Source organism: Atractosteus spatula, chromosome 9, assembly GCF_055471065.1.
Source record: "Atractosteus spatula isolate fAtrSpa1 chromosome 9, fAtrSpa1.hap1, whole genome shotgun sequence".
Lineage (NCBI taxonomy): Eukaryota > Metazoa > Chordata > Actinopteri > Semionotiformes > Lepisosteidae > Atractosteus > Atractosteus spatula.
The window spans coordinates 7085575-7110937 of record NC_142714.1 but is presented as its reverse complement, the minus strand read 5'-3'; the positions used below and the strand labels follow the sequence as shown (position 1 = coordinate 7110937).

The following is a 25363-nucleotide window of genomic DNA, read 5'->3' as shown; positions in this document are numbered from 1 at the left end:
TTACTATATTATTAAGGGCTAAATGTATGAACTTCCAGTATGGTTGTATTTTTGGGCATGACCAGAATATGTGTAAATGAGTTGCTACTTGCTCTCCACATAACCTCCAACACTGCAAACCACTTACTTTTTGTTTTGCTTGAATTTTAGGACTGATTAAAAAAAACGAGTCAGATTTTTCCCAACAGACATTTCTCCAGACTTGTGAGGTGGCGGAAGAGCTTACATTTCTTCCATTTATACAGCTGGGCATTTTTACCGGGGAAAACGGAGCAAATTACCTTCCTCAAGCATACAATAGCTACGCCCTGCTTGGGATTTGAACCTGTAACCTTGGAGTCACAAGCCCAGAGCCCTCACTGCTCCTCTATACTGCAGCATAGCACGCAACACTTAAAAGGAGTTATAAAAATTGGCACTTTAAACATAAAGGTCTCTGAAGAAAATTGATCTTTTCTGTCCTGCGTCCCTGTCCCTGTGTACAAGTAAATTATGATAAGCACTCACGGGCTTATTAACCTTAGGGCTCAAACTCTTTCCTTTTGCTCGAGACTGGATTGCCTAAATGCAGAGACGCAGCACTTCTGAACCTACGGATCAATGTTCTGGTTTGCAGTAGATGTCCAAGAGCGCTGACTCAGCCTGAGTCATATTTCACCAAGATGGCAGGGGGCCGTCTTCCATTTGCACGGTCTTCCATCCCATTTACCTCCACGGAGGCTACCTGGGAGCCTCTCTGGAGGACAGCGGCAAGGGCGGGACTGGGGCAAAATTCAAAAGTCAGCCGCCGTGCAAGAGTAATGATGATTTGGGAATGCAAGGTCCCTGCAGCTCAGCCCTGAATATTTCATGTGCAATGCTCTGCTTCCTCCTCTCGGTCCCGATCAATAACTCTGACACCGCGAGTGCAGGGTGAACATGATCTGGGTTTAATGTTACTCTGAGCAGACCGCGTTTTCACTCCATTTCCCTACATCCAGGTCCAGGCCTGATTCAGCAGAAAGCAGAAGTACACTGCCGGAGCCCACAGTTAAGGCTTCACTACCTGACTTTACTGTTGTGTCAAAGCCTCTTAAGGATGTAAAGTCATTACTCAAATGCAGTATCCATGCCTTAAGAAGTCCTCAATATTCCAAATTCAAGAATACAAAAGTAGTACAAGTGCACGGTGGAGTTTAATTCTTTCAAAACCTGACATTAGCAGCAACAAAAAAAGGACTGTCAGGTATAAAATTCATTAATTAATTCAATGAGAGTAATCTTACACAGCTTCATACAATGATAAATAGAACAGAACTGCAAACACTGGGTCAAACATTCAGGACCAGCTTACTTCTCCCTTTCTTCTGGCTCAGACACAATGCCTTTGGTCACCTGCAGGTCAATGTGGGGAGAAGCGGGTCACGGAGGAGAACCACACACCCACATCGCAACAGGCCTCACACAGCCGGTCCAGGACTTGTACACACCTGAGAGCCAGCTGGTCCCAACCCACAGAGCACTCCTTATCTCAAATTCAAGCAAGGAACATAAGGAACATACACTACATTGCAAAAAACATCAAAAAAGACAAGAGCAGCAGAACGTTGGAGGAATTAAAGTTTTTTGTTGGGTTTCTTTTTTGCCACAATCTCAAGCACTTCAGAAAGAGGCCATGCTACAAAGTCCATTGAGAGTGCCCTGTGATCCGCCCAGCCCCGCCCAGGGTCAACACCATTCAAACTGAACCAGTGCACCTACAGCCCAGCCCAGAACCTGCCACCCCAGGGAGAGGAAGGACAGGCCGGAACAAGCCAGCTTTCCCCGGAACTCCGCCAGGAACCAGGAAGCTATACGTTATCCAACGGCACCACAGCCGAGAAGCCCTCATTGATTCTGCAGTGTAAGAGCAGAACTGCTGCTGGATGGAGAGAAGACGTTTGGAAGAACAGGGAAACAAAAATCTCCAAGAGCATCGCAGGATCAGTCGATATGGGCGTCTGCTAAGCAAATAAATAAAAAATTCTTAAGAACAAGAATAAGAATGATGGCGACCTCAGGGGAACTTGCTGAACAGTACGAACTGTTTATGGTTTCATTCCTTGCACAGCAAACTGCAAATTAAAACAAGATATCTGATCCGAGCGTTGCGGGACTTCATGAACAAACCCAGATCTCAAGGCTAGTGGTGCTCAGCCCCGGTCCCCGAGGCCCAGTGTTATCTGTGGGTTTTCATTCCTTCACTGCTCTTAATGACCTAACAGAGCTAGCCACTAGCTGGAACGTCGCAGCTGGACCCTTTTCAAAGGCCTTCAGCTGCTGATGATTTTCAGAGGCCTAGACAGCCTGTTGGATCCTGACCCTTGAGGACTAGTCACTGCCCTTGAAGACAGTCTTCCCACTTTCGCTTCGGCGAGATTCTTACAGGCTCACTGGTTGCGTTTTCAGTTTGTTCGTTTGCTTTCAGCTTATGAGAGAGCAAAGGGGGTGATAAGAACAGTGGACTCTGAGAGTTGGGCATTGAGCGACAGATGTTCCCAGACAGAGCACACGGGTCTGTGTGGAATGCACCCCTTGGTACAAGAAGGAAAGAATCAAGTGACTTAAACATTAAGACCTTTCCCTAACATCCCTCTTTCACATAAACATGAGGAAATCGCACATCCAGACCCTTGCCATCATGCACTCTTTCAGAGTGAAGCACTCACAGTCTTCACAGACTAAAATAAGCTGTCCACACGAGCCCCCGGTGCAACTCCCAGTCCTCCGAGGGAATGAGGGAATCCAGCTCTGTGGTGTTGTAGCACAACTACAGCAGTGCTAAAGACACAAGCGCATCTGCCAAGGCGAGACTCCAGAGAGCACAGCTGCAAGGTCAAACTTCCCACGAGCTCCTGCACGCCATTACAGCTCTCCTAATAGCGGCAAGCCGATGCACCTCACGGTGATCGAGCAACCTTGGAGACCCCCGCCTCTGCGACATGCAGGTTCAGTAAATCACGACAAAGCCGTGAAGGAGACGCAGCCCCGTGACCCCGTGCTCTCTCTCCGCCGCACGGCGCGGGGAAGGGGTCCGTGAAACCGATAGGCTACCAGCTTTCGGCTCACAGGTAGGCAGCCTCGAGGGAGACATGGGAAGGCAGGATCCCGCATTAGGATTGAATAGCCTACTGAGACCAGTCAGGGCCCGACAGTACGTCATGGGAAACAGATGAAAATTGCATTAGAGTGCAACCCCTCCCATTTCACACGCGGCACTGAAACAATGGCCAGACCCTTTAAACCACAATACTCAGTAATTTAGGAATCACAAATCATTTCAATATGTTGCTTTACTGATGTGTTTCCTTCCTAAAAATCCCATCTAAAGGGCTGCCTTTTAGATCTGAGAAGTGTGAGAAGTTCAAGGTGTAGATCTGCCACCTGTTCGGCCCGTTCTAGCCCCTTGCTGCACAAAGGGACAGCACAGGGCTTTGAGTGTCACCCTCTGGAAGCCCTGCTGTGCGGACCTGGCTTATACACTGCAATAGAGGCCGACAGCATTCCAGTCCCTCTTGCTCTATTCGCTGCAAAAAATGACAATACCAACGAATGGTAAGCAGCCTTTGCAACCGAGTAGCATTATTATTCAATACATCTGTGCGATATACAGCCATCGTCAGTTAATTAATTAAACAATTAGGCAATCAAAGCACCGGCTTGCTAAAGGTTCCGCGACAGCCAGCGGAGAGAAAGGCCACAGCTGCGCGCTCCCACATCAGGGCGCGAAGGGTTTATAACCAGTTCCAGAACACAGTTACCACCACCCTGCAGGGTTAAGATGAAACTTTGTTACTTTCTGAGCTCATTTACAGCATAATACGCTACGCCTGCAATAAAAAAAAAATCAGATTAGGCGCGATGGAACATCGTGCACCCGGGCAGTGGGAAGCCCCAAGGCCCAGCTGCCACCTCCCTCCCTACCGCATGGGGGGCTGCCCTTACCCTGCTTCTTGATGGCGGCCTTGGCGTGCCCGATGGCTTCCCAGGGCGAGGGGATGTCCAGGAAGACGGCGTCCGCGACCCCCGTCACTCCGAAGCCCTCCCGGCACACGTCCTGGTTGAGCACGGTGACCAGGTGGCCCACCTTGTGCTCCTTGAACTCCTCCACAGCCTTCTCCGCCCGCTGCTGGTGGAACTCCACTGTGTAGAGGTGGCCAGTGGGCGCGATGGTGCGCAGGATGGCGTGGGACAGAGAGCCGCTGCCCGTCCCTGAGAGAGAGAGAGAAGAGAGCACAGGGCACGTTCAGCAACGTCGCCACTTCCTCTTCCGAGGTGCACAGGAATGGCAGCTGGGGTGGCGCCACCCACGCACGTCTTCAGCACAACCCGCTCCTTAACGATGCAAACACAGTGTCAATCAATGAGCTCGAATCCTAAACCGGGGTTTGCAGGAAGAACTAGAGGTTAAAGGACATCAGCTTGTCCTGCTCACGGAGCTATTCTCTCCAAGCGCATTGACAGTCCTTTTGAAAATACGGAATAAAGTGTCTGAGCCTGATCCCCACGCAGCAGCAGAACGACATTACCCCATTCTGCTTTTACTGCACCCCCATGATACTCCACTGCTGGATCCATGGCGCTTTTGTTACACTTCAGCTGCAACGCGCTGTGCTCTTCTACTCAGACCGCACTGCTCTTCACACGTATAAAAGCGGTGACAGAAGGAGTGACGCCAGGGCACTGGACTGCTCTCGGCAGCTGTGTCCGCCTCTGGAAATGCAGACTTCTGAACGGGTCACTCTGGGCAAAGTTTCCAAACATACCTCACTCTTCAGAGAGGAACGTTTCTTGTGCCGAGTGGCAATGGCGCAGAACACAAGAAACAAAACCAAAACGCCACACCCGATTCCCCTGTTTTTGAATATACAGGAAATTCAGCAATGATTTAGAGCAGCTGGTCATCTTACAGAGAGCAATGCAGAATTGCTCCCTGTTCAGGAACATAAGAAAAACAGATTCCAGCCAGCTGCACTATCGCTCACAATCAAGAACTGAGGTCCGTGACTGGACCCGCGATACTTCAGCAAGCTCTGGAGGAAGCAAGAGGCACAAGTGGGGCTGCAGAGCTGCTGTGAGTAAGCGGATCCAAGTTTTCAAAATCCTCAGGGGCTCTGACAAAGCCAGCCCCGCAAACCCCTACACAATCAACAGTGAAACACACACCCGGGGACACAAGTGGAAATTATGCCAAACTGCTTCTAAATCCGAGGATAGGAGGCAGTGCTGAGCCACAAAGGCTCGGAGGGGTCTGGGACAAGCCGTCAAGCCATGTTGTCGAAGCTCCTCGGAGCAGTCAACCACTAGCAACCAGACAAAGTAGATGGGCTAAATGGCCTCCTCTACTTTGGTACCTTCTGTATATTCTTATGAACTGTCCTGTTCCTCTCAGTGTCCACCTAAAGTCTGTTGCTAATGGAAACAGGGCAGCGATATGCCATACTGATATGCCTTCAGACGTGAACAGGTGTGCCTTGGAATTTTGCAAATTCACACATAGTATAAAAAAAATGAACAAGTTAATTCAGCACACACACAAGAACGAGGCCACGTTCCAAGACATGCGCCATCTGCCTGATCGTCTGCATCGGGTTCTGCGTCTACACTGCTGTGCCACATGCCCATGCCTGCTAGCTCAAGGCTGCCCACTGTCATATGTAATGTTAGATGGCAGGTTTGCTCCATTATTAGATTTCCAACAGGGGCAAGAGAAGAGCAACACAGACGCGCGTGAAAACGTCCTGCAGCTACTTCCAGAAAAATGTATTAGTACATTTCTCAAATAAAAAACTATCTTTGATCTTTTGAGAGGAGACAAAAACCAAAATAAATAAACCCTAGAACCATCTCCTTGCTCTGCTTCAAAAAGAGACCATGCTATAATCGATTCCCTTTACTGTTCTGAAAACCAGTGGCTGAATAGCAAGGTTTATATTTTAATTTGTCGTCATTCAGAAATTAACCATCCAAGAGAAATTACCAACTGCATTTGTGGCTGTCAAAACTGAGGACAACAAAAACAAAAACAGCTACAAAAAATGAGAGCACTCCAGAACAGATTGGCCCAGGGATCCCCATTCCTGGTTTGTAGCAATCCTGTCATTGCTTTAATCAGACCTTTCTTAATTGCTTTCAGTTCTTCAATAGCCAGGAGATTTCAAATGACTAATTAAATGCCACAGGCAATTTGAAAGCAGAAACTTTCGAGGAGCTGAAAGCAACTCAAAACGTATAATGAGGCAAACCTAGGATTCAGCTGAGCGCTCAGTTCAAATAAACAGAACGAGGACACTGATGCCCTCTCTCCTCCTCTACCACCACACACAATGCATTCAAGTCCTCCAGACCCCCCAGGTACACAAGATGAAAATGACAATTTTCACCTCCTGAGCTCCACTTGAAGAGACTGCGCACACTACTTGGCAAACGTTTTACTACACTATGGAGCGATCATGGCATGAAGTTTTCTGTGGATTTTATACATTCCTTAAATTACCTCAATTTCTGCTCAACCTATAGTTCTTCAGATAAAGTAAAGAGGTCCATATGTTCTAATATTCAAGCGTTGAACTGATCTTTTAAAACAGAAAGTACTGATAAGGGGTGATGTAATTACTGGAGTACAACAGGGACCTGTACTGGGACCACTGCTCTTTTCAATTTATATCAATGATTCAGATTCCAGAATAGCAAACAAGTCAGATTTACAAATGATACTTGAATATAGGAAGAGCAAACACTCCAAAGCAGCAGATTTAATTAAAAAAAAAAGTTAGATACATCGCACAACTAAGCAAACACCTGGCAAACAACACATAATGCAGAAAAGAGCAGGGTATTGCATACTGGTAGGAAAAACAATCTACAAACACAAAATAGGTATCTTTACGTCAGAAGAGGCTATTCATGCAAAAGGCAGGTTTTTATTCCGACGTGTCATTTACATGTTCTAAACAAAATGGAGAAGACATTAAAAAGAAAAAACAAAATGCTAGGATTAAAAATGAAAAGCAGAGAATGTTACAGTTGTATAAGGCACTAGTAAGGCCACATTTAGAAACTTGTTTATAATATTGCTGCTCTGGAATCTGTCTGGAGAACAGAAACCAGATACGTTCTGTGGCTCAAGAGAATGTCCTACACTGACAGACTGAAGGAACTGGATCTTTATCAGGAAGAACACTAGGGGACCTTTTGACTTCAAAATTCTCTAAGTCAACTCAGTGGAATTCCTCAAAATGAACAGTGAAACACAAACCTGACATCATGAGTGGAAACTACTTATAAAATAAAAAAGGATGCTCCTCTTTACCCAAACAGTTGGGGGGGGGGAGTATGCGACAAAACACCCAGCCATTTTTTTTTTTCAAGAAATGTCTGGATGAGATCTTCGGGTCAATGACACCAGGGAATCAGGGAATGCTTGGTCTCGCAGTACTTGCAGACATGAATTTACACCACAGACTTCATTTGAAACCCTTGACTATGCAACCTCCAGTACCAGCTCACAAGGCACGGAGAATCAGGAGGGAGGTATGCCATTTTATTTCTCATGCAGGAAAAAAAGCCAAATGCAACTTCCAGCACTGCTTTGTCAAGAAGGCAACAGTGAGCACATCCAAGGCAATCAATCTGCTCAGTGAATTAGAAGCACGGAATAATACATGCTGTTGTGCCTGGGTGGACGCATGGAGTCAGCAGCCATTCATAATAATTAATGAGAAAAGAGAAGTATTCTGGACCCAGCAGAAGCCTGTTAATGCAGGAGCAGCTCCTTCCAAGCAGCCTGCATGATGTCATCACTGGTTTTGTTCTCATGGTAACAATGGGAGCAATGTTTACCCAGAAGCCCGAGACTGAAATGCAAATGAGGCTGGATGAGAGAAGTTCAAGAGCCAGAACGGAATGGGGAGGGGTCTTAGCCTCAGCTAACACTTTAATTGCACTTTCCCCCCCCCCCTCTTTCTGTCCCTGCCTTTCCTCTTAAGGATAACAAAAAAAACAGGAATGTATTTTTAGATACGGACGCTGGAAAATGTTCTCATTACAGCAGGGGGAATAAAGAAATTACCCGTGGAAAAAGATCAATTAAGGTGCCAGGGCTACAAAAAATGAAAGAACTTAACTTTGTCCTTGGGGATGAGAGTGAAGGTATCTGAAATGACATTCCCTGTTCTGCAGGATGGAGCTGGGCTCTCTGCTGCAGGCTGGGTCGGATGATGATGAGAATTGGGAGGGGTTTGGACTGTACCAGGGGAATGACCTATTAATCGGGCAGGGAAGAGAACAGACCCAGATACTGCAACGTGAATCCTGCAATCTGTTGCACAAAGGGGATTGTCTCTGCCGCAAGGAAAGAGAGGCCTGTTCACCACAGGGGGCGCCTGGGCAAAATGAAGTCTGCTGTCAAGGATGGAAACGAGCCCATTCATGTGTTAATCATGCTCCACGGGGTAAAATCACGTTCCTGTCTGAGCGATTGTCTGGCTGGGATTTTTGAATGTATTTTTAGACGCGCTCGGTGAATAATGAGCGATTCAGCAATTGCGGCAGTCTTGAGTGTTTCCATCAACAGTGGAAGAGGCCGCACAGGAAACTCTCCACAGACACTTGAAACGCCATCGAGGGGCTTCTTCACCCACTGTCCCCCACTGTTACTGACCAAACATCTCACAACTGATGATGATTTTTGAAGTCAAAACCTGTCAGAGCAAACCTGCGTACTCTCATCTCATTAGTGAAGTACTACTGCTACAGCACAATCACATTCAAACCTCTCCCTTTTCACAGTCGATGGCCTTAAATTACTCAAGATACAAGATAATAACCAGCCCTGGTGACCGACAAATGTCCTCGAGATGGTGTTTAACACAACCCTTTTAAAGACACTTGCAAAATGGCTTCCCAGTATTCCTTGCAGACCGTAAACAAGAAAAAAAACATCCAAAAATCTAGCAACTCTTCCTGATGTACATGTTGCTAGCACTCAATTAAAAGATGCCAGTGGTCTTTCAAAATGAAACAGGAATCGTGGATGCACACAACTGAGCAAATACTGTTTAATTTGGAATGACTCTGTCCTGAAGAGGAAAATGAAAGACTTTCAAGAGTAAAACCCTACTAAATATTGAGAGAGCTCTCTGAAGAGGGCCTGGGATTTTCTGTGCCTTCTCCTGAGCGGCTAAAAGGCTTTATTCAGTTTCCCACTGCTTCACAAATCAGCTGCCCATGAAAGCACCATCTGTGAGCTCCACATGAGCCATCTCCAGTGAGGTCACATGACTGGCAGCACACTGGGGGAGGGTAGGCCTCCGCTGGGAGCCGCTGGGCCTCCGGTCTGCACACTCTTCCTCCTGCGTCGGCTCCCTCTGCCTACCGCACAGGCCCAGTGTGTCCTCGAGCGCCCGCACCAAGAACAGACCAAGAATCCGTGACTGCTAGAAACGCTGAACAACGTTCACCGAGTGGATCCTCAGTGTCGCTCAAAGCCTCCAGATCTCTTGATCGGCAGAGTCGCGTCCCTCTTGCAGCCCAGCAAAACAACGGATTACCCACCAGCAGGGCGGCAGCGACTGCACACCCCCTCCTGACCGACTGGAGCTCCTGACGTCAGGCTCATCTTTACCAACATGGCTGGGGGGGGGGGTGGAGTAGAGCCACATTAATGATGAAAAATGCTGGGAGGATGCCGTTGCACACAGTCTGGCTTCTCCTCGCTTGCACCTCCTGGAGGGCTGACAGGAGGAGCACACCGGGATAGCAGTGAAAGAACACACCGCTAGCAGCTGAGGTCAGGGGGGGGGGGCCCCGAAGGACTGAGCGACAGCCGAGCCCAGAACTCCTGCCTGCCACGCGCTGCTCTGGGATCCCAGACACACCAGCACCTACAGGAGCTTCTGGCTGCACTCGGTTGCAGTTGAATTCTTTCCAAAATAATCCAGTCCAGACACCGTGCTCCAAAAAGGGAAGAAGAAAGAACACAGAGCGCTGCTCATGTCTGCTCAGAGTTCCAGCGAAATCTACAAAATCTAGCAGGAACGAGAAGTGCTATAAACAGTAGCGTTAAGCTGGAAGGGATCTGTGGAGCTGAACCTTGTGTGTAGAAGCCCTAGGAGAGCCCTTAGCCTCTCGGTAGGAACGTAGCCACGGTATCTGGTGGCAGGGGCTGTGTTAGGTATGATGGCAATTATTCCATACGTTGTGTAAACATTGGAAAAAAAGTGTCTCAGTTACCCACAGGCCTTGTCAGGATGGATCGAACGAAGTATAAAGCTCAGACAGTGTTAGCTGGGCCCCCCCCCGAGAACTGCAGGTCTAAGATTACCCTGTAGTTGGGAAACGGTGCTGTGCAGGTGGATATCTTCCTGATAAGACACCGCAGGACCAAATGCCGGCTCTTAAAGAGCTCTTCGAGCAGCCACGCACTCGTGCCACTGCAGAGCTCCATGGGCCGAGAGGAACAAGAGACACCCGAAACCGCAAGGGAAGCTGCTCTCTGGCAGGGTGCATCAATTATGAAAGAGAACTCTTTGGAAATGAGCGCCTGGATACGACAGGCAGGCTGTCTTTTTCATATGGCGGGGAAAATGCAGAACGAGGGCTCCAGCTGGAGTATCAAGCACGCCTCCCTCACTCTGCTCCTACTATACTCAGTAGGACCATCCACAGTCTCCTCTGTGTATTGTAATTGTGTTTCACCTTGTGTATTCTTTTTATTTTTTGCTGTTGCCATTCTGTAAAGTGCCTTGAGAAGCCATCATTAAATGGCGCTATATAAAAAAGTTTATTTTTTTATTACTACTAGTGAAGAAAGAAACTGATTATCAGCTCTTTTGGCATTTTTCAGCTATTGCATGCAGTCTGTAGAAGGCTGCATTATTAGTTTTTATGGTACTGAACAAGAAGGGACTGTACATTTTAAAAACAACTTTCAGCTCTGATCCAAATTTTTCCTGTGCGCGCATATACTCCGAAATCAGCCCTACTCAGAAGTAAAAAACAAAAGTGCCCTTGAAACCTATTGTGAACAGCTGTCGATACGAATAGAATTCATTACACTTGGGATAATTGCGTTCCAAGATCCAGCTTTCCTAATCTTCGCCTAATTAAGTCACCTGCTACGCAGTGCTGTTAAATATCTCTTCAGCTAACCGATAAAAATCAGAATTTGGAGGACGTCCAAGCTTCATTACGTTCTGCAAATATTTCAGACCCACACAGCTTGAGGGGGGGGGGGAGAGCTGGCTGAGAAGGGCAGGGCACAGACAAGGGCATCTCACACAGCACCAGAGAGCAGCTCTCCTGACTCTGACAAGTTCTCAACATTATCGTCGTATCACACATACAACTGCCATTATCCCCGTGCAAAGAGAAAATGTCACCTGATAAAGACAGAATAACGACTGTCAAGGTCTGGGCACTCCTGGTGTGCGTTAGCCCCACACAAAGCTGCGTTAATAAAACCAAGGGCTTTGCTATCTAGATTTTTTAAAATCCAGGCCTGGCACTGCAGCACAGCTGGGACAGCCAGCTCTTACTCTCTCAAACTCAAGACCTTGTCAGCTGCTGCCGACCTTCAGCTGAAATCCCTTAGTTCTGCTCGGAGCCCCACCCAGACTGCATGGAACAAGGTCTGCATGCTCTCCCCTTCTCCTGAGCTCTGGCCAATCACAGGGGAGGAGCTAAAACTGCTGAGTCAAACCTTCAGCGCATCAACATGAAGGATGTGCACGCTGACAGCCAGTTTAACATGATGCTGCAAGGGCGGTGGATTTTTATGAAAGGGTGTTTGCTCTTGTGCGTAAACTGCATCTATGTTTGTTATCGAGGTGCTCAGTTTCCGAGAGGTAACGGGCTGAACGCGTCTCGGTATTTCCCTCCCCTCACTGCAGCAGTTTTGCTGAAAAGCAAGCAGTGTGGCAGCCCATCTGTGCATCAGATTTATTCACCTGGAGCCGCTGCAAACTGTGATTTTGACAATTCAGCTCCCTTGCCGCACCTGGGCTCTGTGTTGTCCCTGAAGAAAAGTTACATAAGCCCTAACATCACCAGCGCTCAAATGCTGTTGAAGAGCTCTGCCACGCCACTGTGATCTTCAGCTTTTATGTCCCGGCATGAAACTACCCTGAGAAATAGCATTAAATAAATCTGTAATAATGAGTTAGTAAACATCTGTTAGCTTCCTTCTTGAGTAGAGTTTTTAGAAAAACAGTGTAAAATGCAGGTTTCTCTACGTGCAGCTTTCCAGTACAGCTTCTAAGACCCTGCCAAGGCAAACTGAACTGGATCACTTGAGCGCCACATGGATTCCTGTCCCTGACAGCTACATAATGATCTTCAGCCGCTTCTTCACAAAGTGCTGCCTCAACACTTTCACTCCAAGCATCCACACGGCATCAGCCTTCTAAAACAAAGTGCACATATAAACCGTTTTTAAGCAAAGCAGAGTAATATTCTTCACGTGCACAACAAGGTTATAACGGCAGGCTAATTTCCAACATTAACAAAACCAGCCCAGAGAGCTGCAAGAATAACGATCTGGAAGGAAACGATGGCCTTTTTTTCCTGAAGGTTTATTAATAGTGAGCTAGGAAACTAGCGCACAGGGCTGTTTCATTAATAACAGTATGGCAAGGACGGACTCCTTCTTCAGTGAGAGATGGAGAGCGGCTAGCAGGGCCCCGTGCTGCCTGTAAGGCAGGGAGACACTGCGGCTCTGCAGCCCGGCCAGGCAGCTGTGGTCATCCATTATCCTCCTACACAGCTGTCACTGCAGCTGGAGGTTGCTCCCGGGCTCCCAGCGGGAAATATTTCACAAGAGGCTGTGAAGCCCATTCAGAACCTGCAGTGTGCGCCAGCCAGCTCATCCTTACTGCTGTGCCACCCAATGTGGGAAAGGCGCGCCCTCCGAGTGGAGCAAACACTACGTCACGAAATCCGGGACTTGAGTGTCCACTCTCCGTGCTCTTACTGTCCAGGCCTTTCAATTCAATCGGGTGAGCTTGAAAGTTGCGGAACACTTCTAACGGATTGAATCTACCCCAGCCTGACTTGTGGAGTCAACAGAACTGAGGAGAGCGTGCTTGAGGTTAAAGGTCTTGGAGAGAAAATTAGTTTAAATCGCTGTACGTACATGACATGGTATGTCCATGAAGCAGTGCTGTTTACACACTAACTACACTGTAATTACAAGGCAACACCCTGGGCAAGTGAATGACACATTAAGACAGAGGTTCTGGAGAACGGTAATGTCTTTTGGGGTTCGTTCTTAATCACAGGCTAATTGATTTCAATGCTCTGCTTTAGGTGGGTTTTTACATTTTAATTTCTAAAGGCAAGTAACAAGACAGGTTCAAGTTCTGCTCTAAAATCTTTCACTGTCATTTTTTTATTTGTCCTTCATTCAAAATTACCCCAGCTCTCTGCAACAGTGCCTCAGAATTCACAATGTCATTCTGCCTTTGCTACCCGAGTATGAGGTCACTCCTTTGCATCTAAACTGCTGCTACTATTTTGTTTCCACGCATTTTGCTTCAAGTCAGCCTCAGGGCTCGCTCTTAAGCTTGTTCCCAAAGTCTTTTCCGACATGTTTACTCAAGGTATTACTCAAGGACACATGGCTAAATCCAGATCAAACTCCAGTTCACAAGATAAGCCTCTAACCTTTGATATGGGTTTCTTGGAAACAAAAATCCCCTTCGATTTTTTTTTTTCAAGGAGGAGTCGGCAGAGTTAGTCACTTCTGGCGCAGCCGAGAGCCTTCAACGACTCAAACTTTCACACCACGCAGACTTTAGGGATCCTAAATCTTGAGGCCTCATTTCCCTGATCGCTGACTAACAGTTATACAAAACTCAAAAGTGTCATTTTCAAATCATGGCTCAAGAAGGGGGATAAGCACTCCCGTTCCACTCCTTCTCAGTCCATTTCGGTTTTTAACGAGCTCCACCCCCGCGGCAAAACAGCTGAAAGCAGGACAGCTTGATTTCTTAATCACGACCCCAGCGCCACGCGGTCCCCCCCCCCCCCGTCACCACATCGCCGTAAACCTGCTGCTGGCCAAAAGGCTGGGGAGTTTAGGGGGGTGATTTCCTGCAGAGGAAGGTGGGAAGCTCGCCCGCGCCGCACCTGACTCGCAGACGACGGAGCCCGGCTTCAGCTCCAGCATCATGGTGATGGTGGCGATGTCGGTGGCGTACAGGATCTGCGTGCGGTGCGGGAGGTTGAGGGTCCACAGCTCCGGGGTGGGGTGCAGGACGTACACCCACCCACCCTTGCTGCACGTCACCTTGGACCCGTAGCGCTTCCCGATCAGGTCCGCGGAGTGCCGCAGCACGCCGTAGCGGGTCTGCGTCTGCCCGCCACGCTGCACCTTCACCGGGAACATGGAGTCGTGGCCCAGGAAGACGATGGCCGTGTCCCCCTCCCGGATGACATCGCCGTACTCCACGAAACTCATGAGGGGAAGAGGTCAAGGCGGCTCTGCGGTCAGCTCACGTCCAGCGTACAATCCCGTTTCTCCTTCTGCGGTGAACAGAGAGTGAACTTACAAGCTTGGAATAAAACTATCTGCCACATTCAAACTATGCAGCATACCGCACATTCGGACTGAAACTTCAGAGGTGCAAGCCGGTGTCTTCCCAGCTTGAGCAGATGGTTCAAGAGAACATGAACTCTAACTCAAGGGCTTTAAGCTTCTTAAAAAAACAACAACAACAACAACTCACAACTGGCAGCCCACTGAAGTTCAGCAGGTGTGAGCCTGGCCTGTACCTGGATGGGAGACCTCCTGGGAAAACCAAGGTTGCTGCTGGAAGTGGTGTTAGTGGGGCCAGTAGGCGGTGCTCACCCTGCAGTCAGTGTGGGTCCTGATGCCCCAGTATAGCGACGGGGACACTATACTGTAAAAAGGCGCCGTCCTTCGGATGAGACATAAAACCGAGGTCCTGACTCTCTGTGGTCATTAAAAATCCCAGGGCATTTCTAGAAAAGAGTAGGGGTGTAACCCCGGCGTCGGGGCAAAATTTTCTCCTGGCCTTTATCGGTCTTGACCTCCTAATAACCCCCCTCTCTGAACTGGCTTCATCACTCTGCTCTCTCCCCAGAGAGCTGATGTGTGGTGAGCGTACTGGCGCATCATCCAGGTGGGGGCTACGCACTGGTGGGGGCGGAGGGGAGTCCCTGCTGCCTTTGAGTAAGCGTCCAGAAAAGAGCTATATAAGTGTTAAGAATTAATATTATAACAGAAAAAGAAACACCTTCTAGCTGCCTCGTCTGGTGAAGAGAGGAGTGTTCTTTACTCATCTTGGTTTGTGAGTGCACCTCCTAGCAGCATCCATGGATGCTCAACTTCGCCTTACGACAAGAAATCAGATCAAAGGTGGCTTAGTGACAACGCTGAACATTTTGGCTTGCACCACTTTGAAGGAAAAAAAGAGAAAAAACTTCTGATTGTGATAAAGTATTTACCCACCCACTTATATACTCCGGTAATACAGGACCACTCAAGTTTTTCCACTGCGTAGAGGAAAGATGCTTTCTGAGACTTACAGGGCCAAAAGGCGGAAAAAAAAAGCTTTTCTGGGAAGAATTTTCTGCTTCACAGAGCAATCTTAATGAAGGCAGCAAGCCGACATAACTTGATGCTATTTTAGAGAACACAATTTTAGCTCAGGGCTTATCTGACACACGGTTGCACATATCATGAATTTTAAAACTACCAGACTCGCTACACATATATTTACTTGAGCATCTTTCACATGGGCTCCAGGTGCGCATCCTCCTGTGTAGAAGAACTCCTAGATGTTTAATGGCGAAACCGCAGAGCAGGGGGACTCCCGAGAGCGGCCGACTCGCAGCCTGTGGGTCTGAGGCTCAAATCCGAGGTGCGGTGGCGATCGTGAGGAGTTTGTGGAACAGGCGAATCAGTGCCAGGACTCCCTCGCAGCTGGGCACGGCTGGCCACGACCCGCACAGCGGAGAATTCCCCGGTGCCAGAACACTCGGTCTCTTGCGGCAGCAGAATTCAGCATTCTGAGCGGATCAAGGTCCTCTAAGAGACTGCGTTACACTGAATGTTCGCTGTTACACTGCTTCTTGACCGTGGGGGTTTTCCCCAGGTGCTCCAGCTTCCTCCTGCAGCTCAAAGACATGGCGCCCGGGTGGGCAGGCGTCTCTTAACGGCTGCCTGTACGCTCGCCTGCGCGCGCCCTGCGAGGGACTGCTCCCGTTGGAGAGAGAGTCTTCATCATCCCCAGGGGGCAATTTGTTTTACAGCGGCAGACAACATCAAGAAAACCCACAAACCCACAATGATCCTCGTGGACGTACACTAAAGAATCGTTTGTTAAGCCAGGCTACGGCCACAGGTATAAATGAGAACCTGCTCGTTTTTTTTTAACTTGGAAAACCTGTATCTTCGTTCTGAGGGGAGGAACTGGAATTCATTCAAGAAAGGGCATGAAAGGCCCTTCAGGGTGGAACATGCCTTATGCAAGACTCGTAACTGGGAGACGTGGGACAGGGCCGAAAGATCAGCACCAACGACTTTCTGAAACCGTCCGACAAACACTTCCCAGTTTGCTCTTAGCCCCGGTATTCAGATTCCCAAACCATCGAATCAAGAGTAAAAGATTCAATAAAAGACTTGGAAAACATGATCAGCAACAAATTGTAAAACTTATGACTCAAGAAACACTCCGAGAATACAGCGGTTGCTGACACTGCGTGGACTAACGTTCAACGACAACATTTAACATCAGCACAGTAACAATAATAAATGATGGCACGTTACTGTCAGGCCCCTAGTGACTCTCCCCTCTGCTGTAAAAAAATAATGTCACAGCAGCCCGAGCTAATACAGAGATGAACTGCTGACAAATAATCAACAGTATGATAAACCACTACTGAAAAATGCCGTTTGTTTTGGCAGATGCCCGCCATGATCAAGCAGATTAATACGTTTTAATTTTGCTATCCATTTAAATAAAGGTATAAAGACCGCGATTAATGCCTTAAAGCCAACACAGAGGGATGGGTTTAGCCATGTTTAAGCTGTCCTGTTCAGACAGCCACTTGAAGCAGCCCCTGTTCACTGGCACTGCAGGAGCCCTGTGGGGATGCAGCTCAGGCCCTAGCTTTGTAACCCTAATGCTGGGCATGAGTACACACAGGTGAGGCCCTGCTCTTATACTCTTGGGCAAAGGCCTTCACTCAGAATGCTCCAGGGACATGCGCAGCCCGTAACTGTAGTTCTCAGATGACATAGCTGGTTAAAGAAAAATTAAATAAAATCAATTACCCTAGGAGCTTGTTTCCCCACAGTTATACTGAACAGACCCCAGCCTGTGCTCCACGCTGCGCAGGTCTCAACGAACCAAGCTAACCCACCAAAAGAGTGGGATTTATACAAAACCACTGAGGGTATGCGAGACCAGACCACCGGGAGATGAGGTTGAAACCTTACTCAGGATGTTGCCAGAGCCACAATGCGCCGGGCATAAAACAATTTTTCTGCATTTGTTCAGTTGTCACCAGGGGATTTTGCAACATCCTCACGTACCCAGTAAACACGTTACAGCTACGTTACTTGTGGCATCGCCTTAGGCCACCGATCGGATCGCAGTGACCAAGCAACGAGGCTCACCTGCCACACAGTCAGGATTTTTTTTTATTCTTAGAAGTCTTTAATAAACGATTACTTGGGGTGGGGGGGAAGTACTTCGCTGTAAATACAATCACCTATGAAGTCAAGCCGCCTTCAATCATGGATGGCCCATTTAAGATGCTGTGTCCATGGATACAGCGCCCACGGGCGCACGACCCTGGTACCGCACAGCTCGCGCCTGGGATCCCGTCGGGCGCTCGGGGGTCCCTTGTTTATTTTTTTATTTTCAAAACGGCCCCTCGAGGTTCTAACCGACCCCCGTTTTTCAAACGACACCAACGGCTTCCCTTCGTCTCCCGACGAACCCGACGGCAGGCAGGCAGGCGGTGAAGCTGCACTCTTCCCGCAAGATGAAAGACCTGTGAGTTCACGGAGACTTTTTTTTTATAATGATGTTTTAACGTCGTCGTTCAAATACTAACACCTACTAATCTCACCTCCAAATACATAAAACAGACCTTAATCGAAAAAAAAAATGACGTTTTGAGTCATTTTGTTTTCGGCGGGGTGACTGCGGTAACTACTTTCGACGGGCTAAATTTATGATGTGTTCGGAAACTGTTTTCAAGTAATAAAGAATACACGCGAAACGTAAATTACTTCACCTCACATAATCGGTTTTGAACTAGTTTCCAAACATTGTGTGAAAATGCTAAAAAGGTTTTTTTTTTAGCTATTCTCGTGCAACATAATTAAAATTTAACGGCTATGATAGAAGTGCGTTTTCCGTTTCGTCAATTTACATTTATTTGGTGGTATCGTCACTCCGTGCAGCCCTGGTCCTAACTGACCGCCGGGCCCTTCATCGATGGAGCAAACTGTTGCTTTTAACGTTTGTTCAGACTTTTCGTCTACATGTTTCCTGCACTCAGAGCCTGGTCTGAATTCGCACGTATCGTCTCCAAGCCATTGAGAACACAAACCCGGGAGCAGCCTCTCCCCATCCTGCTTATTGAGAATATGCCCCGTTACCTCTGAATGACCAGCCAGCCAGCTTTGGACACGAGGAACAGACGCGAGTGGGAATGACCAAATGTGTATGAAACAGTCCCCCCACGGGGACCTCTTCTGTTCTTCCGCGGGGGTCGACTTGACATTTCGCTTGTCGACGGCGGTGAATGAGCGGAGCTCCGATACCGGTACACGTCATAGGTCCGGTTCGGCTGTAAGAGCCGAGAATTGGGCTGGGTGAAAAGAGAGGGAGAGCTCCAAAAACGTGTGTGTTATTCCGCGGTTTCGCGTTGTACACGATGCCAAGGTTTGGTGGTGGAGGGAGACGGTTCTGTAACGGTACCGGTACCGAGTTCGGCGTCTCGCGGGCAGCTCCCCGGACCTCCGGCCACGAGCAGCCTCGGCACCTGGACCCTGGGACAATTTCCCAAGCAAAACCTTCCGCTTAGCGAGCAGGATAAATTCCAGAAAACATCGGCTCCCCGTGTTCCTGTGCTTGGTTTAGGATTAAAATTGTTTTGTTTTTTTTAAAGAAATGTTACTTCTCTGACACCGAACCCGACTGGACGGTTCCGAGATGCCTTCTGATGTCAGATTAGCTGCATAACCCAGTGTTGGGAATACGCAGATAAGAAGGAGTAAAACAATAATTACACGAATACTCGGGCTTTTAAAATATCAAACTCTACTGACAATGAACCCTGAGTATTGGGTATGTACGCCTGATACCCTGTGAACAAAATACAACACAGAGCTTGCATAGAGAACAGTAGCACATTCACACGTAAATATAGGATTCCAGTTAAACTGCCCCCCCGGCCAGTAGTTTATATTTTACACCAAATAAGCGATATTTGAATTCCGAGTTTTAAAGGCTATTTTAAATATAATTGTTTGCTTGCTTCAGCCACCACAGCACTCACCTGTGAGAAGACACAACGTGTGCAATCTCCGTCGCCAGTTGATGACGTATCTGTGTCTTAAAAAGACAGTACGTTTATTTAAAGGTCAAAGCCTTTCTTAAAGCTTAAAGCTTTCTTAAAGGTCTGACTGAAAATCATTTGGTTATTGATGTGTATAGCAAAATATTTGGCGCAGTATTTGTGGTTCCTCAAATGCATAAAATCTACATGTAATAGACATGGATGTAATCTATTATAATGCTTAGAAATAGCTTGCATGTGGTCGATGGGCTTTAATAAAAGGATTGCCTCAATCTCCGGTCAACAAGATAAATCATTTTGCAGCAAATCATCTAGTTGTTGTATATGGTAGCCAAACGAAGAAATCTGTTGTGCGCCTTGGGCCAGTTGAAATTCTCATGCAATTTTATTTATGCGGTCAGTTCAGTTTATGTACAATTTTGAATTTCACTATTTGTTGTTGGCTAGAATAGCACTATTTTGTAATGAACATTATCGACATCAAGAGAGATTACATAGGCTGGGCATTAATTATTCGATATTAAGATAAAAAAGATGTTCAATAAACCTGAACCACCCAAATTCTTATAAATAATACATTTTATATGCAAGATAGTGTAAGATAATTCGTTACATGTATAGGAACACATGTAGCACAAACGGCAACAGTTGGTATTTGTTTTATTGTTTAACATTCTAAAGCAAGTACAATACAGCGAGATTGTACGTATATTTATCTAACATCCCGAGTATTTTGAAAGATACACGTCACTGGATCTGAAAGCTACTAACTAGCCAAGCGCGGACAGTGCTGGCTTTTAGCCCTTCTCCAATAGAATGAATGGACTGCAAATAGCAACCAATCGGAGGCGAGCGTGGATTGTATATAAAAAAGATCTCGGGTGCGTTATTCTGGACACCAGAGTGAGGGTTGGTGTGCTCATTCCAGGGGGAGAATAAAAAGGAGTCTATCTTTGTTTCCAAGTTCGGCATCATCGGGTAAGGCGGACATTGCTATTTCTAAACCGTTTAATTTAACGCGCTTTAAATACCGTTTGGATTATTTATGTAAAACGTCATTTTTTTCCCCAAGTGCGACATTACAAGCTCGAGAAATGGATACAAATCGTTCGCAGTTTATACTTGTATGTGAGGGTGAACAAAGACTTGGTTTCAATGCTGTGGAGAAAGTGTCGGCGGTGCACTTGAGTGACAGACGCCGAGAACCGTTGCTGACCCAGTTACAGTACGAGCTCGTAGGAGCTGCACTGGAATCGGTGATATTTTAAAATCTGTGCTGTGAACCTAAATCGTCATCCTGCACTATCCACTTCTGGAGATCACCGCTTGAATGCAACAAGGATTCTTGCCTTAATTAAAAACGCTAGCAAGCGGATAAGACCATAGACCGGGATAGACTGTAGCACTGCCGAGTAATATTTTTAAAACCTTACCTGCGAAGTCCTTGAAAAAGCCGTTCTATATGACAAGGTATCTATGATTAAAGAGAACAACGATTTAGTTTCTCTGATTACTTTTAGAAATCAAACAATTCCGTGCCTGATACAGCTGATTAATCGATTTGATTAATTTCCCCCCTAATTTATGTAAAATTCAACTTGAAAAGCGCAGTCAGCAGTATTTCCAATGTGGAAAGAAGACCTACAAATACTGCGCCAGACATTTAACCCTTCTGTCGCACAGACGCGGGACACTGCGGTTTTCAAACGAGTAGTTTCATTCACAGTAGTTTGTGTGGCTGCTGAATTTAATAAAAAAAAAGCTTGCTTTAAACTCTAGTCACCAAGAATCATTTATCATTTAATGCATTTTAAATGTTTAACATAAATTATGCTCGTTGATGGGTTTTAAAGGGATACCACCAGTACGGTTACTTTTTGTGCGGAATATTGACTCAATATTGTAAACCAACCTGAACAAAAGTTTAAATCGTTCCACAGAACTTGCGAAATCGTTTTTTCCCCCGCTGTAAACAATCTTTCCCCTCCATCCTGCGCTCAGGTGGTAACCATGCCTTTCGGTAACACGCACAACATGATGAAGATGAAGTACTCCACCGAGGAGGAGTTCCCAGACCTGAGCAAACACAATAACCACATGGCTAAGGTGCTGACTCCGGAGGTGTACGGGCGTCTGCGGGATAAGCAGACTCCTAGCGGATTTACACTGGATGATGTCATTCAGACTGGGGTTGATAACCCAGGTAAAGACCGGAGCCGCTTTCCTCCTTAAAAGCCATCTGTTCTTCTTCCTTAAAGTGCTGCTTCCAAATGGCACAAAGGAGTTTCCCTGTCGCCGCCTTGTAAAGTCGGATACATCGTAAGCTTTATCCAGTTATCGCAGTGACCTTGCCAGAGGTTACCTTGATGGTTGCACAGAGGCTACACTTGTAGAGACCTTAGCAGGGGGAATGGCTGTTGTCCTGTTACATCACTGCACTGTTCTCAGAGCAAACATTGACAAACGCCTATCTCCAGGAGATTAAGAATATCACGATATATGCCCAGAACCTTGCCCTTGACATTGGGATATCAATAAAAACACTTTATTATATCTTTAGATGAGGCTAAACTAACGATTTTACTAACCTCTTGCACTAACATGTTAGTGAATAGAGGACTTGATGTCAAGGTGTGTTGCTGTTATGTTCTAAAAGACCCTAATCAATGGAGCACTTTAAGGTGGAGCAGGTGGCTTTTCTTTACCATGTAGAATTTTGTTGTTGTTCAGCAATAGTAAAATGGCCACACTGACCATCAAGAGGCTGTCTGCTGAGATGGAGTATCCTGACCTGAGCAAACACAACAACCACATGGCCAAGGTCTTGACTCTGGACATGTACAAGAAGCTGCGAGAGCGCTCTACCCCTGCTGGATTCACGATAGATGGTGTCATTCAGACTGGGGTTGATAATCCTGGTAAAAATGAATTCCAGACTTTGCTTTTAATGTTGATAAGCTTCATCTGTAGCGTCAGTGTATTTAATACTTCAGTTTGTTAACCTTAATTGAGCTGTAACTTGTGTGCAAGTCAGAAGCACTTCAGCATTTATGCAAAGTCCCTTTGTTGAGCAATTCATCCCAAAAGGAACTTTTCATTTCGCAGGCCACCCTTTCATCATGACGGTGGGCTGTGTGGCAGGTGATGAGGAGTCTTATGAGGTGTTCAAGGACCTGCTGGACCCCGTGATCAAAGACAGACATGGGGGCTATAAGCCAACTGATAAACACAAGACTGACCTGAACCCAGACCATCTGCAGGTGACTTTACTAAGAATAAATCTTTGCGCACTGGAGGTGTCGGCTGGGATGTTCCTCTTGTCTCTTGCTAGTGGCTGTTAACTTGTAGCAGTTGTATAAGACTCCTGGACTATCTAGTAAAACGCTGAAAAATCTCTGGACCTCTTGCAGGGTGGGGATGACCTGGATCCCAACTATGTTCTGAGCTCCCGTGTCCGAACGGGCAGGAGCATTCGCGGGTTCTGCCTGCCGCCTCACTGCAGCCGTGGAGAAAGACGGGCCATTGAGAAACTCGCAATTGAAGGTAAATCTCCATCTTAAAGACTCGGCATGAATATCAGTTGTCAAGTTTAAACTGTGCAAGTAGCACCCTCTGGCACATGCAAGTGGCATTACAATTTCAGACTTACTTGGCTTTTTCATATGTGTTTGGCAGTGGTTAAGCATCCTAAACAAATCTTCATTTGCTCTTGTTTTAAGGTTTAAGTGCCCTTGATGGTGATCTTAAAGGAAAATACTATGCTTTGAAGAACATGACTGAGGAAGAGCAGCAGCAGCTGATTGATGACCACTTCCTCTTTGACAAGCCAGTCTCCCCTCTGCTGCTGGCTTCTGGAATGGCTCGTGACTGGCCTGATGCCAGGGGCATCTGGTGAGCATTGAGGTGCACTACGAACACAGTGCGAAAAGTATGCATTTGGGGTAAAAAAAGTGGTCAAGACTCTCCAATAGCTAAAGAGTTTTCACTTATTTATATCGTGGTTTTGCATTTTGCTACAATGTCAAACTAGCCAAGGCTAAAAATTAAATGTTAGACCGTGTAATGATTTCAAAGCTTGTGAATTTGAAAAGGACAAATGTGGTATTTTACTTATACCCATAATCTTTTTCAGAATGTTAAGCCATGCAAATCTTTTGCAGTTGGACAGATTCGGACAGTGCTGTGGAACCTGAATGCTTACCAGTAATCATTGTAAACTCTTTGGGAGGAGTTGCTTGATTTATTAAATTACCAAAAAGATATCTGGTAGTTCTTGGTTTTAAGATGGATCCCTGTAATGTCTATTTGGGGTCAGTGAACAAGGAACAAATTTCCCATGAGTTCTTGAATGAGCTCTTCATGGAGTTTCCAAATCCTGTTCAGATCTACAGTTTGCACTGTTTTTTTTTACTAGGCACAATGACAACAAGACTTTCCTGGTCTGGGTGAATGAGGAGGATCACCTCCGAGTCATCTCCATGCAGAAGGGAGGAAACATGAAAGAGGTCTTCACTCGCTTCTGCCATGGGCTCACCAAGGTGGGTGTTACAGCAGATGTCCTTGACTTGAACCCTAAGACTTCTTGCTTTTTTTGTGGGCTGGTTTCTGCCAGGAGTGTTGATGAGGGATTTGAGCAATGAGTTACTTGAGCGTTTTTGTCTTTTCCAGATTGAATCGCTGTTCAAGGAAAAAGGCCATGAGTTCATGTGGAATGAGCACCTGGGATACATCTTGACTTGCCCCTCCAACCTGGGCACTGGGCTCCGTGGGGGTGTCCATGTCAAGCTGCCCAACCTGAGCAAGCATGAGAAGTTTGGAGAAATCCTTAAGAGACTGCGGCTTCAGAAACGTGGAACTGGTCAGTGCTTCTCTTCATATTGGGCAAATTCGATCTTTTTAAAGGGTTCAATTCTTTCCAAAAAGGGAAAACTTGTAATTCTTTGAGTTGTATTTCCTTGGTTAGCTTTAAATCATCACTTCTAAGGCAAGAATGTTTCTTCCTGTCTAACTTGCAACTCGTGAAGTTACTTACTGACATCTCATCAATGGCAGTATAAAATGCCAGTTCCCTGGCAGAGAAAGTGTTATCACCTGTCTAAGCTGAATCTGAAAGCCTGTTGCGATGGTGCTCTTCTCAGGTGGTGTTGACACTGCAGCAGTGGGAGGAGTGTTTGACATCTCCAACGCAGACCGCCTGGGCTTCTCAGAGGTGGAGCTGGTGCAGATGGTGGTGGATGGGGTGAAGCTCCTGGTCGACATGGAGAAGCGGCTGGAGAAAGGCCAGTCGATCGATGACCTCATGCCAGCTCAGAAGTGAAAATCTCTGGACTCCCTTCAATCAAACTCCCCACTACGTCTGTTCAAGGAATACACTCTACCCAAACTTTAGTGGCACAAAAAAATAGTAGACAGGTCTTCCATCAGTATGATAGAAGATTTTTGTACTTGCAAAGGTCTCCCAATGTTCTTTCTGAAAATGGATTGTAACACCTGAAAATAAATCTTGTCCCATGGAATGTTTGGTTTATTTTTAGCAGCACTGTCTAACATTTATATACACCAGAATTTGTATAAAATAATTGAAGTAGCCTCTATTTCTTATGGCAGTTGAAATTTGCAAAAGGGCCTACTGACAAAGCTAGCAATAAGATTCTGATTTACTTAGATGCACTTCTGGCTAAATAACATAACTGGTAAGATCTCTTAGAACATATACATCCTTGATTACAGTACCTGTAACATGCATTGCTCTATCAAGATAAAGTACAGATTTTAAGTGAAAGCA

The 25363-nt window shown here is 46.6% G+C and overlaps 2 protein-coding genes across 2 annotated transcripts in view; one reads left to right on the top strand and one right to left on the bottom strand.

Moving 5' to 3' along the window:
• trmt61a (tRNA methyltransferase 61A) overlaps positions 1-20480 on the bottom strand; it is a 31271-nt gene extending 10791 nt beyond the window's left edge. Inside the window, exons 1-3 of the mRNA XM_088924875.1 lie at positions 19558-20480; positions 14146-14541; positions 3964-4230 (exon numbers count right to left, since the gene is read on the bottom strand). Coding sequence (XP_088781001.1) covers positions 3964-4230; positions 14146-14476 — 598 coding nt within the window. The 5' untranslated portion in view covers positions 14477-14541; positions 19558-20480. The remainder of the gene's footprint in view (positions 1-3963; positions 4231-14145; positions 14542-19557) is intronic.
• LOC148828039 (creatine kinase B-type) lies at positions 20466-25094 on the top strand. The gene is made up of 8 exons (XM_088924874.1): positions 20466-20556; positions 21580-21781; positions 22684-22838; positions 22989-23121; positions 23298-23469; positions 23993-24116; positions 24247-24436; positions 24717-25094. Exons 2-8 carry the CDS (start codon positions 21589-21591, stop codon positions 24893-24895), a joined length of 1146 nt encoding a protein of 381 aa, XP_088781000.1. The 5' UTR covers positions 20466-20556; positions 21580-21588; the 3' UTR covers positions 24896-25094.
• Positions 25095-25363: the final 269 nt, after the last annotated feature.

Excerpts from the sequence above, each read along its gene's own strand:
- LOC148828039 (XM_088924874.1), top strand. The coding sequence starts at position 21,589 with ATGCCTTTCGGTAACACGCACAACATGATGAAGATGAAGTACTCCACC. Across the intron at positions 22,839-22,988 it reads TGAACCCAGACCATCTGCAG|GGTGGGGATGACCTGGATCC; the intron begins GTGACTTTACTA and ends GACCTCTTGCAG. Across the intron at positions 24,117-24,246 it reads TCTGCCATGGGCTCACCAAG|ATTGAATCGCTGTTCAAGGA; the intron begins GTGGGTGTTACA and ends TGTCTTTTCCAG.